The following is a 25,573-nucleotide window of genomic DNA, read 5'->3' on the forward strand; positions in this document are numbered from 1 at the left end:
TTTAGGAATCTTCACTTTAGGAATAATGAGCAGATGGCTTGCTGATAGTCCATCAGATCATATGCAAAGTGTGATTGGCTGTGTGGGCCTGTTTAAGAGGAACCATTGGGCATAGGCAAGCCCCAGGTCTAATGGAATGATGCATCTAGGAACATAAACCTTTGGGCTGTATCATTCACGTTAGACGTGAAACATTGTGTGCTACATCTGCCTGCTGTCTATGCTGTTGCTGAAGGTAAATGGTTACAATATTGGGCTGGAACCATTTCAATTGCCCCTGATATTCTATAGTCTCCATGTCTGCTCTTGCTGCTCCAGGATGGAATGGTCTAAGCTCTTACCAAGCTGTCTCTTTCCCTTTAAAGGAAGCACCTATCTATCTAGCTTCCAAGTAGTCTTGATCACTAAGAACTCTAGTTATCACTTGGGGCAATAAACCTTTGTTGAGACCAGCTTCCTAAAGAACTGATACAAGGGCAGGGATCAAAGTACGCAGATCCTTCTGGGACAGGATAGCACCCCTACCCTGCAAGTTGATGATATCAGTCAAGATTGCAGGCTATCTTAGCTACTTTTCAATTACTGTGACAAAACATGATTACTAACTAAGGTAACTTTTAAACTAAAGCATTTAATTTGAGGCTCACAGCTCTAGAGGGTTAGTTGATGACCATCATGGCAGGGAGCATGGCAGTAAGCAGGCATGGTGCCGGAACAGTAGCTGAGAACTTACATCTGATCCACAAGCAAGAGGTGGAGAGCCTAGGAGTAGCATGGGCTTTTGAAACCTCAAAGCCTGCACCTAAAGACACTCCTCTTCCAACAAGGCCACACCTCCTACTCACTCCTAGTTATGCCAACTGAGGAGCCTATGGGGGTCATTATCATCTAAAGCATGACACAGGCCAAAGTAGAAATAAATGAGGGCCTTAAGTTACTGGAAGGTCTTTTTTTGTATGTGTTTTAGAGGACTAAATCCTCTAAGTTCAGAGGATAGATACTAGGTTGGTAAAGACACAGAGGTATCATAGAGCTGCCGATGTTTTTACTTGCTCAGGAAACTTCATTTCACAAAGGTTAACAACTAGTTCATGCAATCTTTGAACAACTAGTTCATACACACACACACACACACACACACACACAATGTAGCTCAGAGATACTCTTTTCATTCCTGAGGAACAGGCCTGGAAAGAGTACTACTGTAATCACTGCATTAGCACTTAGCCCAGAGAACCTAGCATCACATTGGGAGAATTTATAAAACCACCGCCTAGAGAACTACACTCATTTGAAGAGGTGGCCAACATCTCATTTGCTGGACAAAGGTGTGTGTGTGTGTGGGGGGGTGAATTCTCTATTTATTACCTTTTATCTTTCTTGATCTAGATAAGGTCTGTGAAGGCCACAAGCTTATGAATTGATTAGGCAGTTCTAGATCAATGGAAAGGATTTTCTGGACAGTGGTGACACATTATATTGATGGAAAGACTCCACTTCTTTTCAGAAAGCAGCTCAAGGCCAAAGTGAAGAGAGGAGCTGATGAAACCTGCTCCAAGATACCATCCAAAACTTTGGTTTTAGAGAAGGCCTTGGTGTGAAGCTCACAGAGCTCATTTGCTGGTAATTCCTCATTATCGAGGCTGCTATTGTTAATTACAGGATGGCTCATAGTATATTGGTAGGTAGTATCTTTATTTGCTTCAAAGATATGAGTCAGATTCTAGTAGAAAGTGAGGTTGGTTAAAAAGGGAATTCTTTGTAATATTAGGCATGGAGTAGGAGGGTAGAGAGTTGCTGGTAGCTAAACCCTAAAGTAGAACTCTGACATGGGCAGTATAATAGTCTAATTTCAGCCACAGGTAGTATATACACAAAGAGGAATGTAAGAATACCAGAAGGCCTGCTTTCAGCTGCACAAACAGTTATACCTACTGGACCGAGGGCTGAGAGGCTGCCTATGATGCTCTGAGTAGAATCTAGTGTGCATATGATAAACGACTTTTATCACTTATATGCTAGGATATTTGATATATTCTTTAATGCAATTGTGACATTAATCCTTATAGTCCTATGAAGTAGGTAATATGATTACCTGCAATTTAGAAATGAGAACATGGAGGCACAACTCAGCTCAGTTTGGCTGAGCATTCTTAGGTGCTGTGGTCGGAATAGATGGAACTTGGGTTCACCATGATACAGTGTCTTCCCCAGTTCTGTAAGGACTACAAGAACATACCTCATCTACTGGAGGATAGAATATGGAGAGTACCATAGGAACAAAGCATGCCTTAGCTGGTTGTTCTGGTGGCCAGCTTGATAGTTTTGTTATGGAGAAGCTGGCCCCTTATCGGCTGGATAAATACCCACAGGACTGTCTGGCTGCTCACTGACTTCTATGGTAATGTGCTTGTTCTGCAGGTGCCAGCCTGGGGAAGGACTGAGTAACACGGGACAAGGACATGCCATCCATGGATGAAATAAGGTGTCCGACTTTGGTGGGGAGATGATGTGGCTGGCTTGGCATCCAGATCTCCTTTTCATGCAGTTATCTACATGTTGGTAAGTGCTCAGGAGGGGCAGGTGGAGGAGGATGGTTGGCTGCTATGGTAAAAAGTTCTGCTGTGTACAGCTCTTCAGGGAATTGGAACTATAGTACAGTCACCTTTATTCGCTCCATCTGGTGCATAAAATGATGAGGCTACGGGGACACCCCACTCTTGCAGTTTGAACTTAACTGGATAGTAAGGATGAGCCAGAAGTCTCACTCTACACACGCCCGCAGAGCTTGCCAAGCTTCCAGCTCTATCATTCACTGCCCCCAAGTGGAACGCTTAAGAAACCACATCATCTAACACAATCAGCTAGACAAATGACCTCTTTTTCCAAGAAAGGAGGCAAAGAGGCTCAGTGTGGCCAGGTGGAAGCCTGCAGTGTCATGCAGTCAGAGGGCGGAAGTACCACACAGCCCAGTTTTAAGTACAACACATGAGCGTTTTTAAGTGCACTGTCAGATCAGGATGAAGGAAGGCATTGCAAGCAGAAGTGCAGAACCAAACAGAGACAGGCACAGCAGCCTGAAAGGTGAAAGGATGAGGGACGGACATCCCAATGTCAGTGTTGAGGAAGTTGAGTCACTGTCTTGTGTCAGGTTCTAGTAATCCTGGAATTGTTTGCAAGAGTAGGGTGAATTCCATTTTAAGAAAATCTGGATATGACAAAGTGACTTCCTAATGGACTGACTTCTAAAGAATCCAATGACTCAAAGAGGTCCATGGACCAAGGAACTAGGAAGGCAAGAGTCCTTTTACACAGAAGCAGGCAGCCTGGCAGGCCTCTTCCTTCACTAGCAGTCAACACCCACACTCCTGGCACACTCATCTGTGATTGCAGCCCAGGCAAGCCTTGAACTCCTGCCTCAGCCTCCCAAATAGCTGAGATTACTGGTTTGTGCCGCCAGGGGTGACTTTCCTTGGCAAAACTGACCTGGTTCCACTGTGCGATTCTGATAAACATGAAGCCCTTCAGGAGTTTCCCACATCTCTATCTCATCTTCCATCACTGCCTACTTCATACATAGCTCCCAGTGAAACTGCGATGTAAGGCTCCCCGGGGCCTCCATGCTTTTGGGGGTGCTTCTGGAGGTGTTGATTTTCACATCGTATTTTATACTTCTCTGCCTCCGTAGCACTGCTGTAGCTCGCTGACATCCCTTTCCACCCTCTCAAGTGGTCCTGATCTTCACATCTCTGAAATCCTGCTTCTCAACCATTTTTCTCAGTATTGTGCCTGGCTCCCACTCAAGGATCTCTTTAAGATAGCTTCTCTTAATCACGTCCTCCTGCCATGACATTTTAATATCATAGATACGCTGTACATCTGTTTACATACTGAGTCCCTTTGGAGGACTATAAATTATGATAACATTTAAAGTTATTTCACCTTCAGTAATGAGTTTTTGCTCCTCTGGGGCATCATCACTTATATGGCAAATGTATGCAGAACAGGTTCAAACATGGCTACTCCAGTATGTCTTTTTGAGGCTCATTTTCACCCTTGGTGTCTATGGTGAAAGTCATTTTTGAGACTTTTCCCATCTCTCTGACTATTCCCTCTCAAAATCCTATTATAGACTTTTCTTCTCTCCTCCTCCCTCCCTCTCTGTGTGTACACATGTGCGTGTGTGTGCGTGTGTGTGTATTGTGGGCATGGTGTCCAAGTCCTTAGACATGGCAATCATATGCTCTACACTGAGATAAACCTCAGTTTCCATCTTCCCTTTAATAACTGCCATTCCACAAGGGTTGGTATTTGTTTTATTTCCTACTATCCTATGCATTCCTGCCAGGACAGTTGGTCTAGTTCCTTGTTTTTACTAATTGCCCATGATGCTATTAAGTCGAAGGCCGTCATTCCACTGAAGATGAATCCCCTTAGCTCCAGCCTCTTGCTCTTGCTATAAGTATGGACTATAGATGAGGGATGGGCAGCACTGCTGTGAGTTTCTGTCAATGTAGAAAGCCAGCTTCTATCCCAGACCTCTTGAACCAGACTTTGCATTTTAACAAGCTCCCAAGATATTTTGTATATACACTAAAGATAGAGATGCCCAGGGTGGTGTCCTATTTATTACCAGCTCCCTAACAGATGCCATTCATATAAACCTATCAGTCCGCACGCGCACTTGCTGGTTCCCTAACTCAGCAGATGCAGTCACCTACACACAAAGTCCATGCCACTACCTCTTCTATGTCACTTATGACTAATTGTTCACCTTTCTATGTGCTCTAGCACTAGCTGCTGCTGACTGTTTCCTCTTCTGGGCCGATCACTACTGCTCTCATCTGCTCTTAGGTACGGTAGCTTGCGGCCCCTCTTTCCTGGATTTACCTGCCAACTTCACTTAGGATGGGTTTCTAAGATACAAGTCTGACAGAGATCCTTGCTCTTGGCTACATCCCTTTCAATAACTCTTCAGTGTCTTAGGTGGGGTTCCTGGCCTAAGTGACAGTTCTTAGCCTGGGATCCAGGACAGGTTTTAGGAAACTTTCTCAAACTATGTGAAACATTTTGTCTTTGTATACATTTTCTAAGGACAAAGAAACGGCTTTCATTGAATTTTCTGAGACATTCATGGACAAAGACAGTTAAGAACCACTGGAAAAAAATAGCCAAGCTTGACAGAGTCCAGGCTATTTAGTTTGGCATATAAAGACCATCCCAATCCTCATCTCTGGTCACTTGTCTATAGGAGTCCATGCTTGCAAATTTAATAATAGACTTGGCCGTTCCCACAACTCTTCCATCTCTGCTGTGCACATACTGTTCCTGCAATAATCTAGGAGTAACACACATCTGCTATGTGGTAGAGCCTGGATTCACATCTAGGTCTTATTTCAGAGTTTACGGTCATTCTATTCTACAGTGGCGTGGCATGACATTTTGCATTAAGACTTAGTAGTCAAAAGTGTACCCAACCCCTACCCAAAACAAGGTTCATGTAATTCTCATATATAAAATAGATACAATGTTGTGTGTGTGTATATATATATATATATATATATATACATACACACATTATGTGTATGTATGTGTGTGTATGTATATATATGTATGTGTATATATATATATATTATATATATATGTGTGTGTGTGTGTGCATGTGGAGATATATATATATATAATTGTTGCAGTCCACTAAGTTGTTAAAATGCTCCATTAATGAGTTGCTGCCACCAGTATCAAAAATGCTGCACTAGTCTTTTGCTAATACAGGGAGTTCTCATTACTAAAGAGTAGTAGTAGGAAGGTTTTGGGGTTTCCTAGGATTTCAAAAGCTATGGATGTGTTTGATGGTGAACTGACCACTATCAGTCTCAACTCAAGCAACCCTCTGAATTATACACTAACACCCAGTCTATCCATCCCTTCATTTTTGAGTCTCCTAGATCATCAGATACATCACCTAGCAACTCAATACTAATTTATCACAGAGTAAAGTTACTAGTCATGTATAAAACGCAGGATGTCATGAAGTGAATACACAAAATAAAAAAAATCAATATGGTAAGCTAATTCACAATTGAAAAGGAAGAAAATAAGCAAGTAACATGAGTTTTAAGTGTAGTTCAGAAGAGACTATTGTGAATACTGAGTTGATTAAAGAGAAACTCACGGGAAAATAGATACTTCTTGAATACCCTGGCTAAAATCAGCAATTAATAACCATGGTGCAAGAATCTCAGGAATTCAACATATCACCTTGAAATACCATGCATTTTTGTTTAAAAAGAATAGATCCTCATCAAACTACACTGATCCCTGTCATGTCCTTTGTTGGGGGAACTAATATATAGTTTTACTCAGGACTCAATTTTATGAAACAAGACAAAACAAATACATGCTTCTCCTTATTCCTACTGGCATCCTAATTATCCACCTAGTAAGACTCTGCTCATTCAGTATGCACTCTACAATCCCCCCACCTTTAAAAGATTTCTTATCTCATGTGTGTGGGTGTTTTGAGGTATGTGTCTAAAGCCAGTGGAGGTCAGAAGAGGACATCATAGTCCCTGTAACTGGAATTATGGGCAGTTTTGGGCCATCATGTGGGTGGTGCTGGGAACTGAACCTGGGTCCTCTACAAGAACAGCAAGTACTCTTAATTGTTGAGCCATCTCTCCAGCCCTACCTCCTCCTTTTTAAAGATACAGTCTCAATATGTAGCTTAGGCTGATCTCAAACTTGCAATCCTCTTGCCACTGCCTCGAAAATTCTGGATTATAGGAAGGTACTGCCATGTCATGTTTTAGTACCTCTTTAAATGGATTTATTAAGTGAACATTTGTCCAATCTCACTACCCTTGAATAATATATGCGTGTTACCTGCACATATGACATACAGCTAGAGCTTCATGTCTGTAAACTGAATGATTTCAATAGTATCTAATTCGATCAGCATACAGAAGAACTACTGAAATTCTTTAATAAGTCCTCACCCCACCAGGGAAAATGTCCTATTCTTTATTTAGTATGAATCACAGAACTTTGTAATGTTGTCTTGATTTGTCTTCAGACTTACCATTTCACTACTTAAGAGTTCTCCAGATGCACCACACTTTTCTGCTGCTATAGTGCCATCAATCCTTTTGCGGGACAATTCTATCCTTACCAAGCCAGAAAGCATATACTACCTTGCACATGATTACAGGCATACACACACACTCACACTCACTATACCACTTCATCATTGCCTCTCATTTATAGAAATAACATAAGTACATCAGAGAAAATAGAGGAAACAGAAAAAAGATATGTGTATATGTACACAATTTTAAGTGGCTTAAAAACTTGTATGTTATGTGAGTTTTAAATTTTATCTCATACATAAGCATATAAAATATATGCCCATACCACATGTGAAAAGCCACCAATTTTTGCTGTATTTTGAGATTTTTTCAATTGTACAAAAATCTTGCATGAGTATAATCTAAGTGAATGAGTGTATGTTAGAGCTATCTACCCTTAAACAAAACTCCAACATTCTATGAAGGACATTTTTCCTAGTTATGCAATCACCCTAGCCACCAATTTTTTGCTCTTTTGAGACAGGATCTCACTATGTAACCCTGGCTGTCCTGAAACTTACTATGTAAACCAGGCTGGCCTCAAACTCACAGAGATCCACCTACCCTGTGGGATTTAAGGCTTGCACTACCACACTTGGCTCTGACCACCATTTTTAATAGTTATATACCATCCCAGAGAGAGAGGATACTATCTAACCATTCTTCTACTGTTCCGTGTTTAGCTATTCCTCCTGTTGCCTTTGGGAGTATTATAAATAGCTGAGAAAGTATCACCAAGCATCACCATCATACATGCACTTACTGTTTTGGGTTGGTTTTGGTTTTTGGATTAGTTTCCTTAGAATAGATTATCAAGAGTCATCTCAAATTTGACAGGAAGGAAAAATATAAATATTTCATTTTCTCTATGTGTTGTTAATATTTTTACCATTTGTTGTGCATTTGTGTCATTTTGTCTATTTATGAAACGATCCATATTAGACTAATTAGAATCAAGAGTTTAACTCCTGGTTATATCTACCCTATTTTTTGCTTCTTTTTATTTTGCTAAATTTCAGCTATAACAGCAGTGATCATCTTACCACAAAACCTTTGTAAACAAGAGGAAAGGTTTTTGTTTTTGTTTTTGTTTTTTAAATCATGAGCTAGGTATGGTGGCACATGCCTACAGTGTGCAGCACTTGAAAAGCAGAAGCAAGCAGCAAGTCTCACACCAGCCAGGGCCACAAAGTGAGATGATGTCTCAAAATCAAAGAAACCCCTGTGTAACTCTGCCGCTGTCAGTGACTGACCAGTGGACTGATTCCCACTGTTTTCCTCACGTGCATGATAAAGTAATTGCAATGTGCATATTATTTTAAATATCGCTTTTAAAATACATTTTATTCTGGGCTGGAGAAATAGCTCAGTAGTTAAGAACACTGGCTGCTCTTCCAGAAGACTTAGGCTCAATTCCCAGCACCTACCTGGCAGCTCACAAGTCTGTAACTCCAGTTCCAGAGGATCCGACACCCTCACACAGACATGCACGCAGTTAAATCACCAATGTACATAAAATAAAAATAAATAAATTATTTAAAAGTATATTTTATTCTTGAAATGACCTATAATTTTCATAAAGCATAAGGGCTTGAGATATATGTATCTCAGTGGTACAGTGTGTAGGAAGCAATGCAGGAGGCCTTGAGTTCAGTCCTTAGAAAAGAATACAGAGAAACAAAGCAAAAATTATAGCACGCATGTTTCATGGACTAAGCTCACCATTGCTTTATTCCCCGACTGCCAGATTATGATTTTTTTTTTACATTCTTTCAGATATAGGCTTAAAAGGGTTTTGCGCATTAGATTTGTCTGTCTGGAGTCCTGGGAACAGAAGGCAAGGCTTTGCACCTGCACAATCTACTACCAAGCTGCTTTTTTGTTTGTTTGTTTGTTTGGCTATTTTTATCAAGACAAGGTTTCTCTGTTTAGACCAGGCTAGCCTTGAATTCAAGATATCCATCTGCCTCTAGGATTAAAGGCATGTACCACCACCACTTGACCATACTAAGTTGTTTTAATTTGCATTTTGATTGGTAATGAACATTTTCTCATATCCTTTTAAAAATATATTTATTATATGTGAGTACACTGTAGCTGTCTTCAGACACCCCAGAAGAAGGGCATCAGATCCCATTACAAATGGTTGGAGCTGCCATGTGGTTGCTGGGATTTGAACTCAGGACCTTCAGAAGAGCAGTCAGTGCTCTTAACCGCTGAGCCATCTCTCCAGTCTCCTTCTCCCATCTTTTAATTGCACTTATACTCTCCTATACATTTTCTATTCATGTTCATTTGCCATAGTTCTTTTTATACATTATAACGCATGTGGCCTTAAATAATACAGGTCTATTACAATTTGTCATATTTATGTTATGTGGGCTTTGCCAGTCTGTGTTTATCCTTTATTCTTAGTGGCTTAAAACCTTGTATGTTATGTTAGTTTTAAATTTTTTTAGTGTCAGGTTTTTTTTTCCTTGAGACTATTTCCTACTACTTCCTAAATGTAGAAATCTATTCCTTGTTAGAGGTTTGATAAATCTACTCATCCATCCCAGTTTTAGAACTTGCTTTTTAAAAAAATATTTAAGTCTTCTCTCCAACTGCCACCTGTTTTAGTTTATTACAGGAGATGAAAATATAAATACTACAAGCTGTCACAACATGTTTTAATGAACAGCCCTTTCTACTCCTACCATGCATCCTTTTTTAAAAATTGCTTTCTCCAGTGCAAATTCAATCTAAGAAATTATTGCTCCAGGCATGGTGTGTTCACTTGTAATCTTAGCACTCAGGAGGCTGAGGCAGGAGGATCACAAGCTTTAGGGCAGCTCTGGCTATACAGTGTGATCCCATCTTAAAAGTATCATCAAAAAAAGTGTTTGTCTCATACCAGTAATATAAGTAGGCATTGAGCCTCATTAAAACTCCTGTCCTACGTGGAGTCTTAAGTAATAAATGAATATCGTGTTTAACATTCTTCAGTCTTCCACGTATGATTAAGCATTGTTCATGAACATAAGAACAAAGTAGAAAGACCATATCTTACACAACTTTGATTGCTCTCTGCTTTCACTTATTGAGGCAGAGCCTCTTAAACCTAGAGCTCACCAATTCCGGTTAGTCTAAGTTATCCAGTTTGCGCTGAGAATCGCCTCTGCCTCTTTAGTGCTGGCATTACTGGAAGCCACCTTATCTGACCAGCTTCTCCCTGGGTTCTGTGGATCTGAACTGTGATTCTCATGCGCAGCAAGCTCTTTACCTGCTGAGCAATCTGTCTGGTCCCCTTTTCCATCTTTCATTTCCCATCTGAGACTTCCAAATTGCTTCTCAGCCATGTGTTTCTACCTGTCCAGGCTTTATTCAAAATAGAACACAATCTCTCTTAAAGTTCTCAAAGCCTTCCTTTCCTCCAAACCATGGGGAAACTATACCCATGTACGATAGTGGAGACATGGAAGGAAAGAGGGAATAACAGCCCTTAAAAATGATCTTTTCTTGAAATTTATGGAGGCATACTTTACATATTATAAAATGTCACAGTGATCATTTGGTGAAGGAAAATATCAGTACAGATTTAAAGAGATTTCAGTAGAAATTCCTCATTGAAATCAAAGTAAATTATATCACCAAATGCATGGATAAAATACTACAGTGCACCCAGTCAAGACTGATCACTTTATATGTACATATAGACTTTAGGGCATATAAAGATGAAATGCCAAGTTGAGAATGTAACTCAGTGATAGAGCACTTGCCAAGCATGCATGAGGCTCTATGTTCAATTTCCAGCACTAGAACCTTGGGGCTGGGCTCAGGTGGTGGAGAGCTTACACAGTATGTAGGAAGTCCTGGGGTTGACCCTCTACATTGCATACACCAGACATGGTGCTACATCTCTAATCCCAGCACTTCGAGGTAGAAGAGCGAGGATCAGCAATTTAATGGCATTCTTGGCTACAAAGAGAGCTAGAGGTCCTAAAATAAAATAAAATAAAATGAAAATAAGCTGCATATCATTTAAAAACAAAAAACAAAACCAGAGGCCGTAACAGTTGACTGCCAGCAGGTGGCACTTGACCCATAGCAAAGTATGGAGGAAAAGGGCCTACTGAATTGATCAAGGAAATGCTACTAAACAGTAAGTGTCCTCCATACAGGAAGCTGCAAATGCAGAAACTGAAGGAAGAAGGTAGAATTCGTCTGTAAAGGATGAGCCCAGTGACAGTTTATTCAACTGTCTGTCCCTTCTAGTTCTTGGTTGAATGATGAGCTGGCATAAAAAATTTAACAGGAGAAAAATAATTGTATTCACTTTTACACACACACACACACACACACACACACACACACACACACACCATTATTGAGACTGAATACAACATAGCATCCTGAGCCACTGAATGGGGACTTTCTGGGGGATGGTAGAGACAAATGGAGTGAGGGGAGAGAACACACTGGCAGAGAATACAAATGCTTTGGAGCCTCTCTCTTCCTCCTAGATACTGTTGCTGTGCGCTCTACCCCCTTGCCAAAAGGCCTAGATCTTGTGTACCAACGGACTCACTGGACTTGGTCAAGCTGCCTGTGTTCACAATGAGAGAAAATGAGGAAAAGGAAAGAGGAATTTGGTCAAGGCTCAGCATAGCCAGGAAGGCAGCTAACTTTCACAATGTATCTTCTACAAACTTAGACAGAATTGGTCTCTTTGAGGATCATACTAGGTTAGGCCAGTCTTTTCTTTATTCTAATTTGATATTTCTAATATTTAGTAGCATTTGCCCTTTAGTAGAATTTCTGAAAATCACTCTTATTTAACTTTCAAATGTAGTGATATGCTGTACCATCCCCAAGACTGGGTTATTTCCTCAGAATAGAGGTCTAAGAATATTGTTACCAAGTCAACAGGTATGAACATATTTCCCAATTTTAATACTACCAAAGTTTTCGAGAAGCTAGTTACAACAGAACCCTGACAGCACCTGAATATTTTCAAATAAAGATTTTTTTCATTTGGGTGGGGGGGAAATAAAGTTGGCTTCAATTTCCCTATCTTATGACTAAAGATAAGAAACTTGTACCTGACATGCAGTGTTTAATCAGTGCTGGTTTAAGAAATAAATAGGATCTATGAATCTGTATACCTAGGAGGTTTAAATAGATAGTGAGATTGCAGTGACGAGAACAGGACATAGAAACTTGATGGGTAGCTTAGGGCAGGGATCCCAAAAAGCAGCCATTCCAGGAATGTCCAAGTGCTAAAAGGGAGCTCTCTTTCCTTATCTCCTCCCAATGAGCACCCCTGCCTGCCTACGTGTGGCCGTGAGCAGAACTCCAGTCCAGACACTAAGAGCATCTGGTAGACAGCTTTGGAATTGGATCTCTGGCTTTCCACGATGGAAATGGGTTTTACCCAGTCCTCGGTTTCATCCTATCTCCTAAATGATGTCAGGGCAACATCTTTAGAGCAGAGACTGTTAGGATATCTGGAGGAGATAAGAAATCAGAATCTAAGTTAACAGTCCAAGTTACTCAAAATAAACGAGTTAATGGAGCAAGTCCAAGAGCCTACCTAAAGGCATGCTAAATAGATGGGAGTAACAGTTAATTACATCCTTAATCAGAGGATGTACTTTTCCTTCCCAGAAGTCATAGCCACACCTCCCCACCCCCGCGCCCCCCCACCCCCATCCTGCACTGCAGTTGCTTTTCAAACCTTGGCTGGGTTAAGCCTGCTTGCTTTTCTGAATCATTTAGAAAAGTATCAATCAACAAATCAATCAATCAATCAATCTCTCCCTCTGTGTCTCTCTCTTCAGATACTGGCCATTCTGCTTTTCCAGATACTCTGTGTTTTCTTACTCTTCCCTGATGTTATTTCTACCCCTGATTCCCAACCCCTCATTTCTGTTGTGTGCTGGCTTACAAAAGGCATGAGTTTCTCTCTTCCTCTTTCGCAGCCTCCTTGACAGCTACCACAATTTAAAAGGGTTTCTTTTTAAAGACTAATAATTGTCATTGTCCTCGAGCTTATTTTATTTTACTGAGACAGAATCTCACTACACAGTCCTAGCAGGAGTAGAACTAAGCGACCTGCCTGCTTCTGTCTCCTGAGTGCTACGATTAAAAACATGTGTCACTATGCCTAGCCTGAGTCTATTCTTAAATTCTTTAATTAGTTAGACTAAAAACACAAGAGGAGACCCCAGTTTGCCCATGAACAAGGGACACTCCAGGTTGGGCATCTCCAAAATTTCTAGTAACAATAACAGGTCATGCCTAGCTTCATGTAAGCTTATAAGCTTGTAGCCGCTTCAGAGAGGCTCTAGGGGGGCCAAGAACATCTCAGAATTCAGACCTAAAGCAAGTCCAAAGTCTTTCAATCCCCACAAGTCTGTCTTTTCCATTTACCATAAGTCTGTCTGTTTCCAGACAATTAGCTGAATGGAAAGCTGTCCAAAACAGTGAGTGATACATGAGTACAGCTGAACTTGCATGCTGCCAGCCACGACTGATACCACAGAAATATATGGCCATTGGCTGGAAAATGGTGGTATAAGTAGGAAGGTTTGAAATTGACCTGGGCCCCAGCAGGCCTTTTGCAGTGGTCGGAAACTTGGGAAATGACAGCACACTTGCCAGAGCCAAGCGTCTCAGGGACACTGTAGGACTTTCTTCCTCTACATGCCCAAAGGACAGGGAAGCCCTGGCTGCAGAGCAAGCTTCTCTGCTTGAATAAGAAAAGCTCCTGTTTTAGTTTTAAACTTTAAAAAGTAAACCAAAAACTAACAAAAGCAGGTTGGTCTCTTTGTTTAAGACCATGCAAAATCATTACTAAAGTATCAGTTTTCTACTGCCTGGGCAGTAGATTCTAGATATTTAGTTTCACAAGGCCTCCTTTAGCTAGGAAACCCATACATTTCAAAAAGGATACCATACTACTATGTAAATTTGCATATGATGAAAATTGTGCTGCCTTTCAGTCTGAAAGAATCAAATGTTGTTTTGTTTTTAACTGAAGATCAAGGCCTTGGTTGGCTGCACACACTGGCAGTTACTAAGACAGCTGCTGTCTTTTACCCAGCTGACTCCCTTCCTTAACAAGTAGTCAGTACTTCTAACACAGCCATTGAGATTCCAGATGTGGACTAAGACCTTGTAGTTTATGTCAGACAGAGTAGGAAGTTACACACACACATACACACACTCCAAAAGGCCTTCTCTAAGCAAAGAGCACCTAAGAACCACTTTTTTCCTTAGAAAGAGAGATATCCATGTTATCACTTTCCCTGGATAGAGTAATGTAAAACTCCTTGATTGTTCTAAAGTTTTCTTCTCTTATGTCTATTCTCATCAAATGCCTACTTACTAAAAAACTCCTTTAGTGGGCCAGAGCGATGGTTCAGTGGTTAAGAGCAGTGACTGCTCTTCCAGAGGTCCTGAGTTCAATTCCCAGCAGCCACATGGTGGCTCACAACCATCTGTAATGGGACATTCGCACCCCTTCTGGTGTGTCTGAAGACAGCTACAGTATATTCACATACATATACCTCTCCCAAGGCTTTCATGACTAACTTCTCCCTACTGCTCTTCTATTTGTCTTGTATAATTATACACATTCCCTTAATATCATAATTTATATTGTCCTCTGGTTATTTCAATTCTGTTCCTGTTTCTAGAGCCACATCCTCAAGACAGGGAATTTTCAAGGAATTGTGTAGACTGTTTAGCTCTATGCTTTACTGATGAAGAAACTGGGGCATTGGGAGGTTTAGCCAAGTTTGCAGGAAACAAAGCATACAACTCAGATACCTTGACTTTCCGTTGAGTGCTTTCCACTATACTAGCTCATCTAGCTTCACTTGCATGTTTTCAGAACACCTTATAAAATGCTACACACACACACACACACACACACACACACACACACACACACACACACACACGGTTCCCTTGAGTGTCAGTACAACAAATGCACAGGTTTATATAACTGAGAGGCTGACTGAGGAAAGGGTCAGAAAGCAGATAGGTTGTTTTCTTACTTCTTTGCATGATGCCACCCTCCAGACCAGTTGATGGCTACTTTACACTTCCCGTCAATCAGGCACTGGGCAGCTGTGATTGTACCTCCTCCTATAGCTGCTGCATAGTCAAATATCCCTTCTGTGGCTGGGCAGTCATAACCTGGGGACAAAAGCAAGGAAGTCTGTTAAAGATGATCTGGAGAAGGCAGAATAGGTTGAGGTATGACAACAGCATGGTCTACTAAGAAGCTTCTGAGTTGACCTCAGCTCCAATAGAGACAGACACGTCTCCAATGACTGACACATCTCCAGTGTTCAGGAGGGAAGACATAGAAAGGATTAAGCCTCCAAGATGAACTTCTCAGATCCCACCAGCAGTCAATCAAGGCCTGAGAGGTGATATATTTTGCCAGTAGTCATATAGACCCAAGCCTTGGACCAGTGTCTTGATTTCCAATCTGGTGTCCTTCTATAAACCCATCTTCCTAATAAATCTGTTAGTGAAAGATAAGGTAGGAAACTTAGCCAGAATATAAATATTTACTTCATGCCATGCATGGTGACACACACCTTTAATCCCAGCGCTTGGAAGATAGACACAGACAAGTTCCAGGCCAGCCAGGGCTACAGTAGTGAGACACTGTTTCAAAAAATAAAACTAAAAAAGACTCAAACCAAATAAATCTATATTTGAAATATATGATTACAGGGAAGCTGGATTTGCATATATACACATATAAACATATACACATATACATATGTATGTGTACACACACACACACACACATATTGCCAGAGTAGACCTAAGTGCTGCCATTAGGACGGCAGCATTGAAAGGATTCTTCCCCACCAGGCTCATCACTTCAGCTGCAGTTAACTTACATAGTGTACAAAATATGAACAAACCACGGGATTAAAATGAACAGTTGGGGCTAGGAATATAGCTAAGGCAGAGTACTTGGCTAGCATATCCAAGGCTGAGTTCCATCCTCAGTAACACATATATAATGTTCACACACACACACACACACACACACACACACACACACACCAGTTAAAGAATTTTTTAATTAAAAAGTATTGGGCTGCAGAGATGACTCAGCAGTTAAGAGCACTGGTTGCTCTTCCAGAGGACCTGGGTTCAATTCTGAGAATCCACATGGCAGCTCACAAGTATCTATCACTTCAGTTCCAAGGGATCTAAGACCTCTGATGACCGCCACTGGCAATGCATGCATGTGGTGCACATACATGCACTCAGGCATACACGGATACACATAAAATATAAAAGAAAGACTAAAAAGAAAGAAAGTATTAAGGTTAGGGAGGTAGCTCAGTCAGTCCAATGCCTGCCACCCAAGTAGGAGTCTACTAAGTCAGTCTACTAAGCCAACACTGGAGGAGTGAAGATGAGTAGAGTCTTAGAAGTCACTGGCCAGCCAACCTAGTCAAAATGGTAAGGTTGAAGTTCAATGAGAGCCTCTGTAACAAAAAATAAGGTGTAGAGTGAGTGAAAAAGACACCCAGTGTTGACATTTAGTTCCATGTGTGTATGAGCAGACACATGCACACTGCCACACCCAAACATACATACATACACACATGCACTATATACATGCATAGGGAGAGACTAACATAAGCAATATAACTACAGCGGGGGCTGGGGGGGATGACTATTGATCTTCCACTGTTGCCTGAGAAGACCTTACCTAGTCCATATTCTATGGAGTCTGGATGGTCCTCATCACCTTCTTGGCTGACTTTCTGGAGATGTTGCAGATAGGCATCAGTGTGGAAGGTGGCCATCTCCTCCATGGAGGCCACTTTGGGCTTCACTATCCTAAAAATAATAGAGCGAACATAGAACCATGAGTCAGACCCAGAGTACGCAAGGTGCTGGAAACAGCAGTCAACCGTGTGAATGGAGAAGACAACTCGCAACTTCTGGTTCCCGTGAACTGAAGTCATTAACACACACTGCACTGTTTAGCCTTCACTTCTTCCATCTATGATACTGATCCCACCAAGGAGAGGCAAGAGGCCAGATCTTTCCTTTGAGTTTTTAGGTAAAGGAACATAGTTGAAAAGAATTGTATTTAACTAAAACAGATAATCATGGATCAAGGTCTCTGGTTTAGCCACACAGAACTCACTAACCCAGGGCCAGCAAGATGGCTCAGTGGGTAAAAGCCCCTGCCACTAAGCCTGACAACCTGACTTTAGTCCCTGGAACCCAGATTGTGGAGGAGACGACTGACTGCCCTCTGATCTCCACATGTGCTCTACGGCCCACACATCCCCCTAGATAGATAGATAGATAGATAAAGAAAAAATAACATTTTGAAAGAATTCTGGGGCTGGAGAGATGGCTCAGGGTTTAAGAACAGTTGCTACTCTTGCAGAAGACTGAGGTTTGTTTCCCAGCACCCACATGGTGACTGACAACCATGCATAACTCCATTTGCAGATATGACCTCCTCATCAGACCTGGCTAAGTACCAGGCACACACCTGCAGGCAAATACTCATACACAGAAAATGCATGCATACACACATGCAGGCAAAACACTCATATATACAAAATATGCAAATATAAAACTCTATTTTTTAAAAGACTAAAATATAAACTTGACTCTGTGAGTCACATCTCGTGTGACAAACTGACAAAGCTATTTACATTTAAATCTACTGCTACTTGGACTGAGTAATCCTTTTGGTCAGATGTTTAGCGCTAAACCTTGTATCCCTATCCCTGTGGATCTTTCTTTTAACAGGCAGCGTGGCTATCAAACAGTCAGAATTTGGAGCCAGAGAACTGGATTCCTTTTCTAACTCTAGACTTCCTACTTCTATAACTTCAGGTAAGTTAACTTTTCTTTTTTCTTTTTCTTTTTTTAAAAGATTTTATTTATTTTATGTATGTGAGTACACTGTAGCTGTACAGATGATTGTGAAAATTGAAAGTAGGGCCTCTGCTGCCTCTCCTCACTCGGGCCCAAAGATTTATTTATTTATTTATTTATTTATTTAATGTATATAAGTACACTGTAGCAGCCTTCAGACACACCAGAAGAGGGCGTCAGATCTCATTACAGATGGTTGTGAGCCACCATGTAGTTTCTGGGATTTAAACTCAGGACCTCCAAAAGAGCAGTCGGTATTTTTACCCACTGAGCCATCTCTGTAGCCCCAAGTTGATTTTTCTATACCTCAGCTTTCTCACTTATAAAATGAGTCAACTTAGTGACCTTATGTACAGATGGAATGATAACATATAACAAACTTCTTGGACAATGATCATCAGTACTAGTGTAAAAAGGAGGGAAATTGGACTGGGGGTGTAGCGCAGTCATACAAAATCTACATGTACAAGGCGCTATGGTTGATTCTCACCCACCCCCAAATATATAATATATAAGGATAACATGTTAGCTATGGAAGCAATTATCTGTACTCATAGTACAGGAGGATGATGAGTGTGAGGCCAGCCTGGGCTACATTTCAAGTTCTAGATCAAACTGACTTCAGTAAGTCCCTGTCTCAAAGAAAAAGAGAAGTCAAATATAAAAAGGTTTTATTTATTGAGCAGGGTACTATGCATGGGAGTTTGCAAGTCTGTACACGCACAGAGGCCAGAGAAGGATGCCACACGTCCTGCTCTGTAACTCTCATGCACATTCACTTGAGACAAAGAGTCTCTCATTGAACCTGAACCTGGAGTTAGACTGGCGATCAGCAAGCCCCACCAATTATTCAGTCTCTTGTCTACCCCTGCCAAGACATTGAGCTTACAGGTACGTGTGACGAAACCCAGCCTTTCCCGTAGATTCTGGGGAACCTGGGTCGTAGTGCTTGTACAACAAATGTTCTTACTTTTTCTATGCTATCTCCCCAGAGTCTGCTAATATAAAAAGTTTCTATTAGTCGGTCTCTTACAGTTATCTCCCAGAGGAAGGAAAGACGGAGGAAAAGCCTGGACCCTCTCAATCAGCTCCTCACAATAAAGGACAAACGGAACAAGAATAAAGGAAGTGAGTTTCATGGACTTTCTTGCTTCTCCCTGCTGATTTCCCATTTCTTCTTCTAGATTCTGCTGCAGGAATGTTCTCTAACCCTTGCCACCAAGCAGCGTGGCATTTCTTCCTTAGAAAGCCAGAGCCCAAGTCTCACCCTAAGCCTAGTAAACCAGTTTGTATTCTACCAAGAACATATATGTTAACAAGATGATTGCCCATTCAAATAGAAGGGGCACTGCTCTAGCCACAGAACGGCGCCATGTATGTTTTCTGAATGGAAGTACAACTATGAGTTTACTGCGAATTAGTCCAGGTAGGATATTTAGGCAACTAGTATAACCAAGGTGTTTGAAATCCTGTGGGTCAACCTCAAAAGTTAAATATGTAGACAAAATCAAGGATTCTTGTTTTTTCTTCAAGTACACATTTATATCACGAGAGATGAACAAACTGTCCACTAAAATAAAATTTTAGGGCCAGCAAGATGGCTCAGGGGCAGTCACTGAAAAACTAAATTCACTCCTCAGGCTCCGCACGGTAGAAAGAGAGAGGCAGCCGCTGCCGGTTCTTTCCCAGCCTCCACCTGTGTACTGGGGCGCTTGACCAACCCCTCAGGCCCCCGAGCCCCATCAAAAGAAATAAATGCAATGTAATAAAGTGTTTAAAATAAAAACATCAAGGAGCCTAGTACAAAGGCTCACACCTTTAATCCCAGCACTCGGGAGGCAGAGGAATCTCGGTGAATTCAAAGCTAGCCTGGTCTCACCTAGTGAGTCCTAGGGCTGCCTAGGTAGGCTATGTAGAGAAACATTGTCTCAATTTTGTACACAAGCTTTTGTTTTATGTATCCCAGGTTTTGTTTTGTTTTGTTTTGTTGCTTTTGGTTTTTTGAGACAAGGTTTCTCTGTGTAGCCCTGGCTGTCCTGGAACATTGTAGACCAGGCTGAACCCAGGCTGAACCCAGAAATCTGCCTGCCTCTGCCTCCCAAATGCTGGGATTAAAGGCATGCGCCACCACGCCCTGCCATCCCAGCCTTTTCTAATTGTTGCCTTGTAGCACCTTCCCATCTGTTTCACTCACCCTAAAAGGAAAGACTACTGACTACTCAGCAGCGAGCTAATGACTTTGCTTTGACATCTTGTTTGCAATAAAATATTTGTAAGTGTTAATTTTGTGTGTGGGAGCCTAGACCTCCTATATGTTAGGCAAGTGTTCTACACATTGAACACTATCTTAAACCCCTTTAAAAATTGTATTTTGAGACAGGGTGTGGCTAAGTTACCCAGCTGGCTTTGAAGTTGTGATGTTCCTGTCTCAGCCTTCCAAAGGCCTAGAATTAACGGCCTGTACCACCAGGCTCAGAAAAGTGTTAAAATACTTTTAAGGAAAGACAAGTAGTTATTTTGATGACCATAGGAATTAAGCATAGGGAGGAAAACATTCCTAGAAGGGTATGGTGCTGCAAACCTGCTGATCCTGCACCTGGGAGGCAAGGCAGGTGGTTCTTGGTAAATTCAAGGCCAGCCTGGTTGATGTTAACAGTTCTTGGCTAGCCAGAACTACACAGTGAGACTCTGTCTCAAAACAACAACACATTCCAAAAGAATGTACACACTAAAAATGACTTAATACTAAGAATAAAATATGAAAACCTATTATATTACTTTCTGTGAAGAAAATGCAGCATTAGGTGATCTAGCCAGTCACGTAGTTGGTCAGTAATGAGAAAACCTGATTTGACATGTGCCAGGTCCATAATACTTTCATTTATGACATTAAATATAGAATTGGCAATCAACAGAAAGCTTGTTTTTGGCTTGTTTTTGAGAAGGATGTAGCTAGCTTTACTTGTGTGGTCAACAGAGACCAGGTTAAAGTTTGGTGGTGATGGGGGTGGGGTAGCAGATCTAAGTCTCAAATTGAACCCACATCCCCAAATCTAGCTTTAGAAAACAAACAAAATCCAGACCAAATATAAAACAAAACATTTTCCAGCTTAACACCTCCTCACATGTCTAGAAGCAAAGTCTCTTTTCTAAGGGATCTTAACCCCTTCGTGTGCCTTTCCCAACTGTTCTCAAGCTTTCCCGGCGGTACAAGCATCTAACAAAGACTATGAACACCCCACTCCCACACAAGCTTTTTTTTTTTTTTTTTTTTGAACGCAGCATTTCTCGCTGGTTAGTCCCACTGGGAGGAGACAAGGTGTTAAGGCTATGAACACGCCTGCCCTCAGAAATGATCATGTTCAGAAAGGTCAACGCACTTACCTCATTTGTTTATGCAGGGCATAGGCTTCGATCAGAGAGTGGACCATACTGGCCTGAAACAGCATCAAAGAAAGGCAGAGCAGTCTCCTTAAGGTTCAATGTACTGAAATGCCATTAACAACAACAGCCTGCGCGGAGAACTAACTACTTTCTCTCTTCTCCCTTCTGTCACTTTAACAGAATACACTTAAGACAAACACAGAGTCTCAAAATCGCCAAGATTCGAAGCTCCCCAGCTTTACTAACGCAAGTGATGGAATACTCTCTCCTAACAGTTTGTGGTCCAGGACCCCCTATTGGTAACTCCGCTCACCTCTGCGCCAATCCTTCCCCTCCCCCGCCCCCCGCCCCCACTCGAGCGTTGGATGCCCCACTGCGCTCTCTGAAGGTAATGAACCACTTCCTTCTGCTCGGCTTGGCGTGCCTGGCACTGCTAGTTACATTTTTGCTGAAGGTATCCTTCAGTCCAGTTTTCTCGTTTCCTAATGTACTCCCTTTCACACCCTCCCACCCCCATCCCCGCAAACCGTGGTCTTTGATCCAGACCTCTCTTACCCGTTTGGGGACCTTCACAAGGGAGTCGCAGATGCTGACATACTCGGGACTGTAAATATAAACCGGGGGTAGTGAATGCCCACTGTTGGCGGGTTCCTCTGGCATCTCCATCTCCCACTTCCAACCGTCCGCGAGCCAAAGTCTGGAGCCAACAGTTTTCAGACTCAGCCTGAGCTCCAGTTCCTGCTCCTCTGTTCAGCCCCAGCGGTGCTCCCTTGTCAACATTCCCTCCTATTTAGATCGCCGGAGACAGTTTCCCTGGTCCCTCGTCCAACTACAGGGATGGATGGGCCCTTCCAGACCAGATGCCTTCTACTGATGACCACAGTTCAAAAAAGGTGCCTGACAGATATAAAAACCAAATAACTGCCAATTGGGATCAATTTTTTCATGGCACAAGTAGCACGGTCAAAAGTAACCAGCCTTGTTGCCCTACGGGGCCATTTGAAATGAGGTCAGACCAGCTCCAAAGCATGCTGGGAGATGTAGTTTTAAAGGAGTATGGTAACAGAAAGAAACACAGCTAAACACTAAAAAAACGTGGTTTCAAGTTTTGGCGCTAAGAGTCTGAACTCTTTTAAGTTTTCAAACTGCAAATATCATTTAAATATTTAAATAGAGGTAAACTATACATTCAATAGCAGGCAAGACCACCACCCAGCTACATTAGCTAATGGTGCTAAGGCTGAGGATTGTTTGAAATGTTTACAGAGTAAATTTCGTGCTGCAACTTTAGTTCGCTACTTTTCATCACTGTCTGAAAGAGATTAACAGCCTCTCCAATAATCCACTCTGACAAACCCGATGTCACCTTCCTAAAACTGAGACAGGGACTGTGGAGCTTTCATGTGATGAAAAGCAAGGGTTCTCTCCCAAGTAGTGGGAAAACACACCTCCCCCATCCCCCAACACACAGCCACTTTTTCTTTCATTTGCTTCTGAAGCTAAACAACGGTTAGGGCAAATGTTTTAGGTTTGGTGTACAGGGTGTTAGTGTGTCCCCAGGCAGTGTTATTTCCACCAGAAGTTTGGGGGTTCTGGATGCCTACAAGATCTGAGCCTAGCTGGTCAATTCCCAGACTCCCAGCACTCAGACCATCCTCAACTGACACACTGAGGCCTCCGAGACAGGCCCAGATTTGTACTTTCTTTAAAAGACAAGCTTGCTTTAAACTTTTGTTTCGTGATAAGCACTTTGGATATTATCTTAATCCTTTCAACAGTTCTATGACGCAAGCTGTAACATGTCCACTTTGCAGATGTACTTTGGAGGGTAAAAACTATTCTCGGTCACACACTGAGGTAGGAAAACAATCCAAAATTAGCTCTACCTAACACCCAAAACCTAAATACTCCTTTTACTATGTGAATTTGATGCTTCCAGGTTGACTTTCTGCTATACCTGTGGTCAATATTCGATTTAGTATCCCAATACTTAATATTCTTGCAATCTTGAGGTATGTACGTGTGTGTGTGTGTGTGTGTGTGTGTGTGTGTGTGTGTGAGAGAGAGAGAGAGAGAGAGAGAGATATGCATTTGTTCTCCAATTAGAATGGAACAAGTTATGCTTCATTTGTATTTGTCTATAGAACTAGTTCAAAGCACTGTAATCATTCAGTTACCCAAGCACTTCTATGAACTGAGTGCACTATTAAGCACTTCTATGAACTAAGTGTACACTTTAGCTTTGGATTCAAAGATACACTGCACTCTCAGGGAATCTGCATTATAATAGATAAGATAAGGCTACTTCATTTGAAACCATATTAATAACAGAGCCAGATAATGAATGGAGGGCACTTAGCTTACTTAATAGGCATAAAGTACTTAACAATAAATGGTTAAGTAGGATTCTTACTAGCATTTCAGAATATCTTATGAGATGCACAATACTGTGCTTGGTGAGGATGAGAGGGCATGCTGACTGGAAGGAGCAGCTTAGATTTAAAAAAAATACAAAGAACTGTGACAGACAAGATTTCTCAGTAGGTAAAGGTACTTGCTGCTAAGCTTGATGACCTGAATTCAATCTCTGGATTCCACATGGTGGAAAGTGAAAAAATACCTCCTGCAAGTTGTCCTCTGCCTTCCATATGCATGCTCCGTTGCATAGGAGCACCCCCAACACACACAATTAATAACATAGAAACAATCTCAATACAAAGAAGAAAGCTGGAGTTGGTGGCATGTGCCAGCAATCCAAGTATTCAAGAAACAAAGGCAGAAGAGTCACAAGTTTGAGACCAGCCTAGGCCAGCCAGTGCTACTAGTAAAACCCTGTCCCTACATCAAAATAAATAAATCCATGAACAATTTAAAAAAACCCTACTCTATTTTAGTGGAACAGGAAAGTTCATGAAAGGCTTCAATACTAGGCTAATGAAAACATATTTCATCCTTTTCGAAATGGGAATGCGTTTTTGTAGTGCTGGAATTGCAACCCGGGCCCGTGTCTGCCAGGCAAGTGAACTAGACCCAAATTCCTTATAATGTTCAGTAAAATATTCTAGAGCAGCTGTGTGTGTATGAAAATTAGTAACTTGAAAGACTGGAGCAGTGCATGCCACAACGGTCTAGTTATGGAGTGATCAGTGAGTCAAATTAGGCTGCCAGTCTGGGAAGAAAAGGAAACCACAGAGTACAGGGGAAGCTCAGAGGACCGCCTTGCTGCTGGGATAATGGGGAGAGTAAAGGAGATGAAAGTGAGCTGTTGGAAACCTTGGGAAGTTTTCAATCTGGGAGAAGAGAAGGCTACCGGTCCCAGTATAAGAAAGTAGGGTCTTAGTTCAGAGAGAGTGTGTGCTTAATCTGTGCAGTACCGAAAGAAACAAGGCAGTGTGGAGGAAGAACTTAGAGGGCAGTGTAGGGAGAATATTGCTTTCTTTAAAAACCCAGTTATGTTATGGGTTTTTTTGTTGTTGTTGTTTTAATCCCAGGTGTGTGATATAGGGCTGCTTCCGATTGTCCACAGCTGCTAGCTATGATTGTCTTGTGCTCTAGGAGTCTCACACAGACACACACACACACACACACACACACACACACACACACACACACACACACACACACACTTTTCCATACTAAAAAATAGTAAAGATGAAGTTATAAGTGGTTAAGATAGCCAGGGTACTATGGGTGAAATTGGTGACTATAGCTTATAACTTCTGGATATAACTTTCATGTTTTCAAAACTAAATTTCTGATTTCCCCATCCAAGTCCTTTCTAGTCTTTTCTCCATTTTTACACCTGTCCCTGTTGGACAAGCCAGAAACCTAAGGGCTTTCTGCGTCTCTTTCTGCACTTTCACCTGCAGATTCAACCGACCAGCAACTTCTCAGTCCTGTCTCCATTCCTCAGACAAGCCTCAAATGAACCTGCATTCCCCCCACACCCGCCCCAGTTAGCAAAGCTACTACTCCAGTATCTGGCCTTTCCTTCTACTAGTTGGTGTGTATGTACCATTGCGTTTTGTCAGGAGCCATCTAGGATAGGCTAAAAGAATGCAGGTCATTTTCCTGGAGATGACCCACTGCGTTTGCATGGCTGCAATGGGTAAATTCTGAATTGCAGGGCCTTCAGA

The 25,573-nt window shown here is 41.7% G+C and overlaps 1 protein-coding gene and 1 long non-coding RNA gene across 30 annotated transcripts in view; one reads left to right on the forward strand and one right to left on the reverse strand.

Annotated features, from left to right (window-relative positions):
- Gm32262 overlaps positions 1-22,365 on the forward strand; it is a 208,974-nt gene extending 186,609 nt beyond the window's left edge. For 19 of the 23 annotated variants that reach the window (XR_003953070.1, XR_003953056.1, XR_003953050.1 and 16 more), the window contains 4 exons: positions 2,422-2,562; positions 17,925-18,011; positions 18,740-19,181; positions 21,618-22,365. This is a non-coding gene — a long non-coding RNA (predicted gene, 32262). The remainder of the gene's footprint in view (positions 1-2,421; positions 2,563-17,924; positions 18,012-18,739; positions 19,182-21,617) is intronic. The other 4 variants (XR_003953061.1, XR_003953064.1, XR_003953066.1 and 1 more) reach the window with 4 other exon arrangements.
- Positions 1-22,420, reverse strand: part of Hdac8 (histone deacetylase 8) — a 220,744-nt gene extending 198,324 nt beyond the window's left edge. For 4 of the 7 annotated variants that reach the window (XM_006528276.4, XM_006528275.4, XM_011247670.3 and 1 more), the window contains exons 1-4: positions 21,993-22,420; positions 21,438-21,490; positions 16,861-16,991; positions 15,170-15,311 (exon numbers count right to left, since the gene is read on the reverse strand). In XM_006528276.4, coding sequence (XP_006528339.1) covers positions 15,170-15,311; positions 16,861-16,991; positions 21,438-21,490; positions 21,993-22,103 — 437 coding nt within the window. In that variant the 5' untranslated portion in view covers positions 22,104-22,420. Of the gene's footprint in view, positions 1-8,659; positions 8,784-15,169; positions 15,312-16,860; positions 16,992-21,437; positions 21,491-21,992 lie in introns of those variants that run through there. The other 3 variants (NM_027382.4, NM_001313742.1, XM_011247673.3) reach the window with 2 other exon arrangements.
- Between the last annotated feature and the right edge of the window lie 3,153 nt (positions 22,421-25,573).

Source organism: Mus musculus, chromosome X (assembly GCF_000001635.26).
Source record: "Mus musculus strain C57BL/6J chromosome X, GRCm38.p6 C57BL/6J".
Taxonomy (NCBI): Eukaryota; Metazoa; Chordata; class Mammalia; order Rodentia; family Muridae; genus Mus; species Mus musculus.